General features: G+C 39.5%; 1 protein-coding gene across 1 annotated transcript; it reads right to left on the reverse strand.

Moving 5' to 3' along the window:
- Positions 1-1478: 1478 nt before the first annotated feature.
- mydgf (myeloid-derived growth factor) lies at positions 1479-9061 on the reverse strand. Its single transcript, XM_079220964.1, has 6 exons — positions 8893-9061; positions 7086-7136; positions 6951-7012; positions 6589-6670; positions 4314-4386; positions 1479-2578 (listed from the first exon to the last, which is right to left on the reverse strand). The coding sequence occupies exons 1-6, from the start codon at positions 9052-9054 to the stop codon at positions 2499-2501; spliced, it is 510 nt and encodes a 169-aa protein (XP_079077090.1). The 5' UTR covers positions 9055-9061; the 3' UTR covers positions 1479-2498.
- Between the last annotated feature and the right edge of the window lie 5538 nt (positions 9062-14599).

Consider the following 14599-nt stretch of genomic DNA (forward strand, 5'->3'; position numbering starts at 1 on the left):
TTAAAGACTGGAACAACCACCTTGAGAACAAAGTGTCACATTTTTTAATCACAGTGCCACAAAACTGGAAATCAGAGTCTGAAATGGTCACGTCTCTGTAAGATGCTTTAATTACAAGTAGGATACTATGTGGGGGTTTCTTGGCAAGACTCTACCTAAGTGCTACTATACAATAGATCTTCTCCAAATGAAATTCAGATATTTTATAGTTAGATTTTACATTAAAGCACTGCACTGCGTGGTTGCAGTATAAACGTGTAACTCTTATATCGCAGATTCCAACCTCGCTGATGCCAATTTGACGACAATCAAAATGACTGATTTTCTCTTGGCTTAACCTAAAATACATAAATCCCTCCTGACCCTCTATCTCTGGAAGCTCACGAAGATCAACGCTCTATACATTCCCATATGTGCCTCTGGATTTATTAGATCCTTCCTGCAAAGCCTTTCTCCCCAGAAATTACGAAGAAACAATGGAAGCTCTTTATCTCATGAAACCATTTATCCAAGGACAATATATGTTAATTAGTACACTTACAGAATACATTTTTCATAATGCTTATTTTAAAATAAAGTTTTATATGACGTCTCATTACTATGCTAAAAACCTAGCTGCTGTCGGCCGCACACAAGCCGAGTTTAAATTAGGAAACATTAGTGCTGGTACTAAAATTATAGTTATTTTCGACGAATATGACGGGGGCATAAAAATGTTCACGGTGGGCCGGCTCTGACAGTGCTAAGAATATTTAATGCCGCTAAGCTGGCACTCAAATGTCTTCTCTCTTTTCATGTTTACCCTTTTTACAAGGCTGTGGGAGGTTCAATAAGATCATGACTGACATAACAAGACAAAAACATTGAATTATCTCCAGCACAGTGACAACATATCTTTATTCAAACATCCATCACATTTCATCATGAATCAGAACAAACAAGAAGTAGAAAACTAACACACACAAAAAATGTACAAAATAACTAACGCTTGTATTTTTTTTATTATTCTGGAACAGCATCTGGACGCGGTTGCTTCCTGTTGTGACCCCAGCGGAAGCCTCAAAGGTGGTCACACGGGGACACACAAATGTCCCAAGCCGAGCGTTTCCTCAACTCCAGAGGATGACCAGCAGACAGACGAGAGGATCCCAACCCAACCAAACAAGGTACGAATCTCAGCGAGTAATCCCACTGCAGAATCAAATCAGCACAATCCTCAAATCTGAAATCAATCCCCAGAACTCATCTAGTGGACACTTGTGTGGATCTAAGAAGATTGGATCAATGTAAGAAAGATAAAGGAAAGTCTGCTCGCTACATGAGAGAGCATGTACTTTTGAAACCTGCACAATACTCTTGCTGATCCTCACATGTATGAGTGAAGGATGAAAGCAGACGTTTCAAAAGGGGCTCAGGATTATGTGATGACATCTCTTCTTCATATATATATATATATATATATATATATATATATATATATATATATATATATATATATATATATATATAAAAAATGATCCAAATGTCTGTGCACAGCTTACATTGTAGTTTTTGGGGGGTTGAACCTTAAACAGTGTAATTGAGAAGTCATTGAAATATCCTAAAATTAAAAAAGAGAGACATTTAAGTAAGGAAATGGTTGTATTCTCTGCTGCAGGTGTTGAATAAAAATGATCACTATCAAGGTATTTTCAAATAAAATAATTATTCTTTCTACTAATTACATATTTTTAATCAACAATGAATTCACACTGACACTGTTGAATATGTATAAAAAAATGCACTGATCTTCAGTGTGTTCTGTACATCTTTCTCTTACTGCGGTCTGCTCTATTACAATACCCCTTCTGGCCAAAAACACAAACGGAACAAAAGGTGATCACGAGTGGAACCGATTGGCGATCCATGGGATACAATGTGTTTCCAGTTATCTAACAGGCAAATATAAAAACAGAAAGCGAGAGCGAGGAGCTCAGCTCAGAACAGAACAAGATTGAGGAAAATGTAATTGTTTATGAGTGCGATGACGCTATTGGAGATTATTCTCTTTCCCCTCCGGATTACACATAACAGATAAATCCCTCCCTCCTCTAAATGTGTTATCTATACCCTACAAGCCCCAGACACCAATCCTCTATACATTCAGATACGTCCCCAGTGAATTATAACACATTTGCTTTCTGTAAATCTTATAGTCTCAGAAACTAAGAAATAACTATGGAAGCACTTTATCTTATGGCAGAATTTAAACTAGGACATTATGTAGTAAAACATGTTAACACTAAACTGATGCCACGCTGTTTCATGTACACAGCAGCATTTTCAAACCCACTGTAATAATATACCAGATAATTAATTTACATACAGTATCAGAATCATCATACTTCAGTTTTTGGTTGTTTTTCCCTACGAATCCATCCTTCATTGAATGCTGAGCTGAAACACAGAGGCCCGACTCAGACCTCAACACATGAAAGCCGCATCCGACTTCTGACCAATTACAGCTCAGTGTGTCGTGTCTGTCCGATGGCGGTCAGTTTGGAGAGCTGAGCGCTAAATTTTCCATCTCTGTGGGTCACTGGAGGTCAGAGAGGAGAGAAAATTACAGTCACGGATAATATTGAAACAAAAACAAGGACATACTGACGGAAAGCACCTGAAACCAGCCAGTATCATCTGACTGCAGCAGTTTGAGACCTGCCGGTCGAGTCCAGCCTGCACTGCCTGTTTGCAAGCAGCCGCAGATTAGATCTGCAGATGTAGATGTGCGCCGAATACAGGAAAGTAAAGTATCAGCTGCAGCACTTTAGAAACTAATGACACCAGCAAACAACAAGTGTTAAAAATGTAATTTCTTTTAGGTGCTGCTAGTGCTTGGGGTTTCAATGTAATAGTTTTGTTCACTAGAGCAGTTTCCTTTAGAGTGAGGAAGACATCCGTGTTGATCCTGCTCATTGTGTTTCTGCTATCCAGATTACTTAAGAAAAAGGGGATTTTTTAAGCTACAGAAAAAATAAACAGGTGTAGGATGCATCAAATAAACTTTAGAGCTGGATATTTGCACAATGAACTTGAGCGTTACTGTATTAATTAATTTAGATCTGTTGATTATTAGTATACTTTAATAGTTAATTCTGTACAGGTGATACTTTATACTGTCCATGGGTCTGAAAATGTTAAATTGAACAGGAACGGAGATAAACAGTCAATTTGTTTGCAAAATCCTCCACATCATTTGGGTTTTATAGCTACAAGCTGAATTGAGAGTGATGCAGTAAAGTCATGCATTTTCATCAATTATTTTCAATGTGAAAACCATGGAGAGAGCTTTGTGCTGAGCCGCCACTCCGCCTTGCTGCCAGTTTGTCCCAGTGGTCATTTGTGAGAGTGCAATAGAAAAGTCTCCATAGACCTCCATTATAAAGACATGTCTGTTAAACTGTTGACAGAAAATCATCCAAATACTGTATAAAGTCAATGGGTCGAGTGGAGCTGCCAGAAAACTTTTTTGGTGTGCTTGGGAGATATTTTTATACAAATGAATTGAAGCCACCTAGCAGAAAACTATCAAGTCTTTAAATACACATGTAGAAAAACCTCAAACCCAAAGCTATCAGCAGCTTTAACAAGCTGCAGTTGTTACACTAATTGCCTGAAGGTGGCACAAATGGTAGAATTGTGAAAATTATAATTATATAACATCTACTACTGGCATCTATGGGTCTTAACTACAGTGGATTCTCTTTCCTGTAGGCGTTGCATGTTGGGATGTGTAAAACTAGTCGAGGGAGATTGAACAATTTCCCTTTGTGGTGAATCGCCCGCCTGCTAAATGTGGACATACAAGTTTGTGAGTGAGTTACAAGCCAGTTCATTGACATATTTAGCATCTAAAAGAGATATGTATCTACTGTACTATACTGTTAAGAAGTTTATCCCGCAAAATCATGACATGATTCCCCAGAGGTGTCCCAGAGATGGGATTATCCTAAAGTCTGTGATAGTTGCAGGGGAGTGAGTATATAAGCCTCTGTACTGGTGTGACTAAGCTGCTGTTACAGTAAATTTCCGTTGTGATTTGTCAAATCCTGCTAATCACAGGACGGGACTGGAGCCACAGTGGGGATTTTTTTTGCAAAAAAACGAACAACAACAAATAAGGCTACAGGGACAAATTGCCACCCACTCACGGCTGAAGCATATGCTTTAGAGGAAAATCAGCAGGGAACTTGCAACGTGATGAGGGAGCGAGAGATTGACATGTCAAGCAGAGGGAGTTGATTGAACACTTGGAAATACAATCAATTCCTCACCTGTTGAGTCTCCTACAATAAATTCCTCCGGCTTCAAAGGCATGTCACTTTGTCCTGCAGCCGCCGTCTGAGACTGGAGAGAAATACAGCAACCGTGAGGAGGAGGAGGGAGGAGAAAAATAGATAAATAAACAACAACAGGATGAGAGGCAGCACAGGAGACAATTTTTTGCACCAGACGGGGCCGGGAGAGAAGGAGGACGTGACGACAAGGTTAAGGAGACGCTGTGCGGGGGTGGCAGGTGTTTGTGTATGTGAGGTTATTTTGGTCCCATCGTTTAGTGGAGTTATTTTCTGTATGTTTGTCTTCTGCTTGCAGGGCACGGAGCCAGAGCAGGAGGAGGAAACATGTGCTCTCACTAATGACAGAATGTCAGGACTGCCCTTGCTGGGGGAAGGAGGCGTGTCAGTGTGCGCCTCACTTCAGCGACGACCACACCAGACACGGCAGGCCTTCGCTAAGTGGCTGAGCTCAGGAAGAGTGCGGACATTAACCTTCATTGGAACATTATGTGCAAAGACACGAAGAGTTTGACTTCCAGGAGAATTAAAGCTTATTTTGTTACTTTGCCTGTGTTAGTTTGTCATAGTTGGTCGGAGCTGGAACCATCATTAAAAGGACAATGGACCAAAAAATGTCATGGACATGTGAAGCATGTGATGGGTTACCATGAATACACAAGTGGAGGGGATGTGCTGTACGGCAAAAGACAGGTTCAAAGTGCAAGTGACAGTGCGTTTTATTCGATTCTACTCAGGACTGTGTGGTCAGGTATATTCAGCGATGCTCAGGCTCTCAGATGATGTCAGGTGACGTGTAATCTTGCATGCCCAGACCGTTGTATCTGACGGAGGACTCAAGAAAACCTAATTTAAATGATATGAGGGGGAGGGGGACTTGACCCTAGCATTACTAATAAAATGAGAAACTGTCAATGCTTTTTCTAACTGACTGTTAAACGTATAGCTGAAACAATCAACTAGTTGACAGAAAATGCTCAACATTCTCTGGTTCCAGCTGCACACATTTGAGGATTTGCTGCTTTTCTGTTTGCTTTTAGATCTTTATAAGTTGAATACCTTTTGGGCTTTGGATTGTTGGACAAAACAAACACCTTTAAGATCTTGCCCTCTGGAAACAAATGGACATTTTCATAATTGTGAGCTATTTTATAAACAATTTATTTAATAATTCGAAAAATAAATCAGTAATTGAACTGCTAATAAAGAAATAAAATGTTTGTAGCAGATGTATTGAAAAAGCACTTCGTGAGAAAAAGGTTACACGACTTTGGTGAAACATATCCCGTTCATGATTTTTAGAATACATGCATTTCACACACATGCATATCCACCACAGTGGCGAAATAACTAATTTTGTCATTACATGTGATGATGATCTTTGCACAAAACACACAAGATCAAAGTGTAGATGTTTACAGCCACCAGCTTTGTGGTCAGAAAGTTTAAAAACTGCCTTAATCTCGTCCCTGAGCCTGGTAAACAAATTGCTGTATTGCTTGTGCATACGTGGACGGTTTATTATTTGCAGGCTACGCAAAAATGTTCATCAACTGTGTTTTGCCTTCACTTTCTGATATTTGTGCAGACGCATTGTAAATCCTACGCTCTAAAATAGTTTTGGGCCAAAGGTACGAGAAGCTTTAATCTCAAGAATGACAGGATGCATTAAAAGTGTGCAGTACCATCGAGGATTAACTTTTCCCTCCACTTTGTTTGGCAGTAAAGTCCTGGGAGATCTAGCTGCCTAACATAAACTCCAGTCCCACTAATCACTGAAGGTCATTTGTTTGACCTGCAGCGCCATAACTATATTGTGCAGGATGCGGTGCAATTTGGCTGCGAACAAATTACAACATTGAGGGCAAGTCTTGTGCAAGTGTAGTTAACTTGGTATTTATTATTAAAAAGGACCTGCATCAAAAGAGGATTTTTGTTTAGTCCGAGTCAGCATAAAAATATTTTTCTTCAATTGTTGTGTTTAACTTTTACAAAGTTTGACTTATTTTACGATATGACTGAATGAGAACCACACAACAAACGGACAATGTCACACAAATATATACAGATATATAGATACGAGACATGCTGGACGTGGTGACCTTAATACCTATACTAGATGGCTGGATGCCATTATTGAATTCATTACATCAAACATTGGCCATCCCTGTTGAGGAACAGGATCGTTTAATAACATAAAGATGAATTCATGTGAACAAGACAGGTAAGAGAATTGAGTTTCTATTATACTTACAAATGCATTAGCATATTTAATTTTGGTTCCTTTCAGCTCAGCTTTGAACTGAGTGAAAAACAGATAGGATTTCCCCTGGGGCCTGGCAGAAATGAAAAAGAAATATGTGTTAGCAACATTAAGTAATTTGCATGTATTCATTCGCTTATTAAGTCAAAGCTGGACAATAATATATTTAAACTAAGAGGTTAGAAACTATTGTTTCTCCTCTGCTGGGGCTGTCACGATAAACTACAATCAAAGAGCGGCTTGCTGAAAAGAGACGGGACAAAGTCTCACTGAAGACACACTGAACTGAAGGAGTCTCGCCACAGCGTGTGCGCGTGTGTGCGCGTGTGTGTGTGTGTGTGTGTGTCTCTCACCTCCACACGGAGCAGGAAAACAAGCTGTCGTCATCACTCAGACCCACGCTCATCAGCCATTGCTGTTAAAACAGAAGAATACTTAGGCATAAAACCTGCGATAATTACAAATCGATAATATGATGAGACACTCACCTCATTGGTTCCCCCTTGTGAAGCATAAGTGAATGAGCACTCATAATCCCTCTGAAATAAGAGAGTGGAACATAATGCTAGTTAGTGCATCATTAAATCATCATAGTACTTTCATTATTAAGCTTTAAATTACTTGTACATGCTATTAATAAACACCTTCCACTAATCTACTAATTGTTCTCTCAACAGGCTGCTCAGTTTCCGAAATGTGTGCGACCGTGTTGATTGGATTTAAAATAAATTCACACCTTTTAAATGGAGCAAACACTCATTTCTGCAGCGTCACAAAGGCAGAGATCCGCTTGCCTCTCTCGGCTTAATTTGATAAACTCAAAGGTCTGTTGTTGCTGGGAGAGGTATTTTGTTATGATGGTGTGGCAACAATGTTTTGAAGACATCAATCTGTCTGCTGCTCAAGAGGTTTCTCACCGCAGACGTCTAGAGGAAGGCTCAGGTGTAAATCACTGCTCAGCTAGAGCAGAGCCATGAATCAATAATCTCTTGGCTTTCAGCAAAATCCCTTCATGATTAAATTAATTATATTGTCCAAAGTAATGACTTGTACAAAACAAAAATCAGACACTTAAAAACTAGTTATTGACTATGCTTATGAACGCTTTAGTCTTGTGTAATGCATAACAGAAGAAGGCAAGGCATTGCTTTCAACATTTGATGATCTCATATGTGATTGTGCAAACATTTGCCATCTCGGAATATATATCAATGTATATCCTCATTACAGGAGAATATCAAGATAATAGTTTCAACCAGATTGCCAGCCCGAACCAGAGCCACCATGTTTTTAGTAACACCGTTGCATTTGTCTGTTTTAACATTTCAAAATAGCCCAGTTTATGGACGAATTATTAAGTAATTAATAGATAAATCAAAAGATGAGTTGTCTTTTGTCAGACAGACATCATAAAGATAAAAAATTTTAATGACCTTGCCTCCCTATATCAAACATATTTTTTTCATTGTATGTTCTAGCCAGATTACCAAGGTCCTCCGCTTTCCTTTTAAATGGTCTCTATGTATCAAAGGAAAGTACCAGTGAGAGTGCTTTTATACCTGTGGGACATATTATAATAGTAAGCTCTCTCTGTATTTAAAAAAGGAAATTAAAGTAATGTTATAGCCTTGCGTTTTAACCTTAAATAATTAGTTGTTACAACACTTTTTTGCCTTGTGTTTATTTCATCTTTTATTTATTGATTTTAACATTTTATTGTTGTAATTTTAGTCTAGAATCTTTTTTATTTATCGCTTTTTTTGTTTTTTTATTTCTACCCCTCTCAGTGAAGCACTTTAAGCTGCATGTATCGTATGTATGAAAGTCGCTATATAAATACATAAATAAAGTTGAGTTTCAAACTATACAAAAAAAAAGCAGTTCAGGCATTAAAACCGTCCACCAATGAATGGATCCGTTGTGGCACCGAGGCAGCGACGTGTCAGCCTCTCACAGGCTGTGTCGTCATCACGCAATAGTTTTTTTTCACGCTTGTCATTATACATCGTTCCAAATATATGTATTGTGTGACACACTTTAATGAAAGACACACACACACTGTAAATTGTGATGTATTAAATCATGTCATTATTCTGTCAGCTACTTAATAATCAATAACAAAGAAGCTAATTGTAATATCTCTCACACACACACACACACACACACACACACACACACACACACACACACGGTGAATTAGGCTACATTAAATCGTTCACGCTCAGATTGTATCATAACTGTAGCGTTGTGTGTTTAAACGTGAGATAGTCGTGTAAAATAAAGACAGTCACTTACAACCGCCTCACTGAAAGTGTGCACCACTCCTCCCGGCTTGACGTTGAACTCCACCGTCTTCTGCCGATCCGGAGACGCATCGACCGGGACGAACGCCGCAATCAACCCGAATACAAGCAGAAAAGACAAAGTCGCAGCACTGAAGTTATTTGGGGTGGCCATCTCTTCCTCCTCGGACGTGTGGTGGTGTGTCGCTGTGAGTGGCTCCCAGTGTAACCGGTGCTCCCGTCGACTGTGGATGTCGTCACACCAGGCGTCACGTGCCAAAGACCAGCACAAGGAAACAACATATGAAAAAGATGAATATCGTGACAGCGTAGTAATACAACATACAAAATACTCTCCTGGTTGATGTCACTTCGAGATACATGTATTTAAATGTTAACAAATACAAGTATTATAACTTAAATCATTGAACGTAACGCTACCTTTCATGGCCACAGGATGTCGCCCATTTATTATTAAATGCAGACAGTAGAAGTCTGCATTAGAACCACTACGAAAACGCCTGAATGTTTATTTGTAAGCAAGAATAAATCAACATGAAATAGCAATTTGACAAATCCAAAACTCAAGGTCCAGTGAGCTCACTTCAATCAATTCAATGACAACTGATCATACTTCATCCACTGACAATGCGTGTGTTAAAACCTCCAGAACAAAGCCAGTAGGTGGACCTTGAGTTGGGATTGTTTGGTCAAACTAAATCACAGTAGATTTTTAAAACGTCAAATAGCCACACAAAGTATAGTTTCCGCCAGCTGACGATGCTTTTATGGCATGTCCGAGAGAGTGAAAACTCTCACACAAACATAGCTATGTTTGCTTCTATAAAGCGTTCAGGGGGCCTATGTGTCTCTTTCGTACTGCCTGGCTGCAGCCCAGGATGTCATGTGCAGGTGTAAAAGGGAGAGGGCCGAGCGCACATCTCATCCCTCGCAAATGTATGAGTTGCATTAACATGTCACTGACGTTTCTTGTCTCAGTGTAAGTCTTATCCAATCCAATGTTATTGCAGTGTATCATTCCTCCTTGATAATACACAACATAATGAACAACATCATTAATTCAAATGTGTCGTTGAGATAATATCAGACTTTATTCATTCCTGTAGGGGGAATTACCCACCAGTATATATATAGGTGAAATCGTTTCTAAGAAATTGCATATGGTTTATGGCCTGGTGTGTAATATTCTGTATGAGTAGTGCATTGAGTGTAAGGAACACTGGAATTACATTACATAAACAAAGAGATGTTTGTGCACATCTATAAATGGATGGATTTTATGTGCAGTATGCACAGCCTGTTTGGACGTACAATGAACACTATTGAACAGGATATATAATATTATTATTCATATGGCACTAAACAATAAGAATAAGAAGAATATAAGGCTTCATTTGCACAGTAAGACTACTTGTTGTTATATTACACACATATTCATATCAAACTACTATAATTTAACAAAATAATGTCAGTGCATTTAGTCAAAAGTGCCCTCATTCAAACATTTCAAAGAATCAATTTAAAAAAAATGTCTCAACAACAGAAATGAAAACATCTTTGTCAAATCCTTTGCAGCACTTCAAATGTCTACTTAACACCAGCGCTAATGAAGTTCCATGCTTTGTATCCTCTGACAGATGAAATAACCCTTTGATACAACTTGTGGGGAAAGAGTGCCCGTGCCTCTTGTATTCAAGTCAGCTGCACAAAACCGTCTACAAAATACTCTCGATAACAAATACTGTACACGTACATTCCTCTCTTTTTCACAGTAGAGCAACATGTTGTGTTACAGGAGACAAAAACAGTCTCATGTCTGTTCCTACACGTCTGCCTGTTGGTGTTTTTTTATGCGTATGCCTCTGGAGCCATAAAGCGTCCTCCCGTGACAGTTGAACAGATGTCTGGTACGAAGGGAGATACCTTAACGTTGTCTGACACTCATGTGCAAAACCCATAAAACAATACGAGCATTTAGAAGCATATTCAGACTGAAAAGAACTGGAGGGTTTCAGCTGAATAACCTGTCCGCCCTCTTCACCCTTCTCCTCACCCTCCTCTCCATCACCTCCTCCTCCTCCTCGCCTGTTCGTAGCCTCATCCGGTCCGCCTCCCTGCCCAATCCCACTTCCCAGCCCAAAAATAATACAATAACAGGATTAATAACAGCATGCATTGACTCACACTGCCTGTTGAGTGTGAGGATATTTACACAGCAGCTCAGGGAGGAAAAGTACAGGGGTCATTAGGCACATTCTTCTATTTCAAATAGGGAAAGCTGTTAATGATGTGTAAATGGTGAGACTCAGGGAGTCCTTGTCCTGCCCAGGTAAACATTGTCTTCTTTTTTTTTTAGGATGTGAGAGGAGTCATTTCCACTGTGCTCACACAAGCAGCTTCTACTCTTTGCTATAAACAAACTGTGCTCTACAAAGGTAAATATACAGGCCAGAAGTCCAGACAGAGAAACACAACATTAGTACAGGGCCGGCATCAAGTTATTTCACTAATGATGCAAGCTCATACTGCAGGCGCTATACATAGGGAGTGTTGGAAATATATACTTCAGTATGTCAGTGGATATATACGTACAGTATATGTGGATTTGGAACATATAACAGTTTCGCACATCTGTTCCTGAGCTGAATCAGTTCTGTCGGTTAACTCCATGATTGGATGATTAATCAGTTGTTAAATGTTATATGATTATTATTTGTCCTCTCAAGGAGTTGATGTGTGAGTTCATAGTCGAACGTGTGAAATTAATTCTGAAGCATGATGATTTATATGGACACTGGCATTGTATTGATTATTGCAGTGTAACATTAATCTCCTAAGACCCTTCAGCAGCTCCATCACAATGAGCTCATACTATGTGAACAAGCTTTGTTGAAACCCACAGAAATTCATCTTGAATTCTCCTGCTTGGTGGCTCTTTGAGAGACATTGTATAAAGGCCGGTGCCCGGTAGGCCCGGTCAGAATCCATCTATGATCACCAGGTTTACAAATGTATGACTCAAAAGACCCCCAGACATTATCAGATTAAATAAAACCTGAAAACCTAAAAAGCTTAACTTAAAACTATAACAAGAAGAATAGAGAAATCAGAAGCATAGAGGTTGAAGGGGTCGGTATTAACCATTTTGCAGTTTGTGTCTGCACAAGGAACGAGCCCTGCCATATAGTGTCACTGCAGTCTCGCCTGTTGGCTCTGCCACGTGTTGACCGGCAGTCTCAGACAGTCAGGCCTCTGGGCAAAGCCTCACAGAGCTTCAGCCCGTGATAAGAATGGTTTAGCCGTGGTGCTGCTGAGGTCAGCAGTTTGCAGTCAGGTTTTCCTGGCCGTCTGCAGATTTGTGGAATTTCTCTCCTCCTTGCCATCTCCAGCGGGGGAAGGCAGATCTGCCCATCCTGCAGGCCCTGCAGGCTTAGCACATCGACCTGCCCTGAGCAAACAGAACCTGGAGCGGCAGAGGAGGCTCTGTCCTGACCCTCTGTCACACTCAAATTCACATCAGTGAATCACCTCGACGACTCTCTGACCAAAGATGGTTTGGGCTCCATAAAGACGCCATATTTGGGGAAGAGGATGAGTGAAAGCTGGCGTTATAAAATAGGTTTAAATCCCAGTGTGATGTGGATATCTGCAGCCTACATACACTAAAATGTTCCTCAAGTCTGATACTTTCTTCATGTCTTCCCACCTTTTGCATCCATGCACCTTTATCTTAACAGCATTGTAAGTACAGTTCCAGAGTGTCACAATCTGGCCATGACAAAGTCTGAGACACACTGTTTTCAAACGTTATTTAAAATGTATTGAACAGACTGAGATGAACTCAATACACAACAAAGATAAAAACACATGAAGACTGGAGGTCAGATTTAGGTTGTGTGTGAGAGAGGAGTTAGTGTGTTGATGTTGTGTGGTACATGTAAACAAAGTAAAGCAAATAACAGAACTACAGCTGCAGCATAACCAAATGGGTGCCTGCAGGGAAGGAGAGAGGGAGACTGGGAACACTGGTTGGTATTATGGATCCCCTGCCACCAGGTTCTGAAAAACAAGTAAATAAATGACAGATGGGCAGAACAAGAGAGGTGTTGTACTTTTTATTCTGCTACATTATCAGCAACAGATATAACAACAGTTATACTTTTCAGATTAATATTTCACCAACAATGAACACATGATAAAATACCAAATTAAATCAGTGGTTAGGAACTACAGAACCAACCTACCAATGCTTCTTATACAGTATTAATACATTGATTATGTTATACATAATAATATATGTCACAGGAGGCTTTATGCTGCAGAACCATGTACATTTATACTTGAAGTACATTTTGATGATAATACTTATGTACTTTTACTTGGGTAGATTTTGAATGAGTAGTTTGGTAATTGTTGTATTAGTACTTTAACTTAAAGTAAAGGGTCTTAATACATCCTTCACTGCTGTATTAGTGTGTTCTAGCACTGAATATACACTAATGTAATGAATTCTCTTCAACTTTGGTCTGGGTTTCTTGGTGCCTTCATCAGCAGTGAGAATTAACAGATGGAGATCATCAACCCAGCAAAATGAGGACCGACACACACAGCATCTGAGAAACCGACAGCCGACTCCGACCCTTACCTTGAGAGGAAGGAGAAGTTGGTGACCTGCTGGGGCCCTAATGTTGCCATAAGACAGACTGTGAAAGTGAGTCAGTGAGCTGCTAGCACAGAACAGATGCTGCAGAGCAGGAGAGAAAATACACTCTGTGACCTCAGCTCCCACCTGCCTGATTATTCATCTCATTTCAACATCTCCCACTTTACAAGGACTTTATAAGGATTTTACAAGTCAATACAGTCAAAAGCTCTATGTTTAACATTAAAAGACCATGAAGGAATATGTTTGTGCTGGACAACCGAAGAGCGCCGTTGCAAAAATAGCAAAAATAATAAATTGTGTTCACAAAATAGGTGTATTTGGGTATTCATTCATTTCCACGTCCATGGTGACAAAGTGTAAACAGAGCGTTCCCAGATGCCTCACAGAGTCATTGCCAGTTGAATAAATGTTTTCTCGATCACTCACCTACCAAAACACAACATGACAAACATGCAACAACAGGCTTGTGGTGTGAAGCTTCTTGTCTTTCGCTGCCTTTTCCGAGACACGTAAACGTACTAAGTATTTATCTGAGGTGTGTTATTCCAAAAGCATTTAAGCAATGTACCACTCCTCACTCTAATGGCCCTCAGCTTGTGTTCACTGGTGGTAATGGTACATGGTCAGAGGAATGACTTCATGTTGTTAAATATTGGTTCAAATTATCCCATCAGCAGTGACTATTCAGATGTATTTGTTTTAAGCAGGGCATCAGTCTTCAATGGTACCTTTTTAAAAAATAAAAACACTTAATTATAAAATATAATAAATTCATTATACCTTTTAAACAATGAAACACCCTTTCACTAGATTGTAAAAGAACAGACTACATATTTGTGCGACAGAAATGTACACAAAACTGCACAGAAATCATTCGGCTCGAAACGCATGCATGAGAGTATTTGGCTTTTATATTTGAACAGCACATTTAAGTCTTTCATTCCCATACATAGTCAATATTTAATAGAGGATCTTTTTTTTCAGACAAGACAAATTGCTAATGAATTCCATGGGAGAAAAATAAGCACCAATT

The sequence above is a fragment of the Taurulus bubalis genome (assembly GCF_910589615.1).
Source record: "Taurulus bubalis genome assembly, chromosome: 7".
Taxonomy (NCBI): domain Eukaryota; kingdom Metazoa; phylum Chordata; class Actinopteri; order Perciformes; family Cottidae; genus Taurulus; species Taurulus bubalis.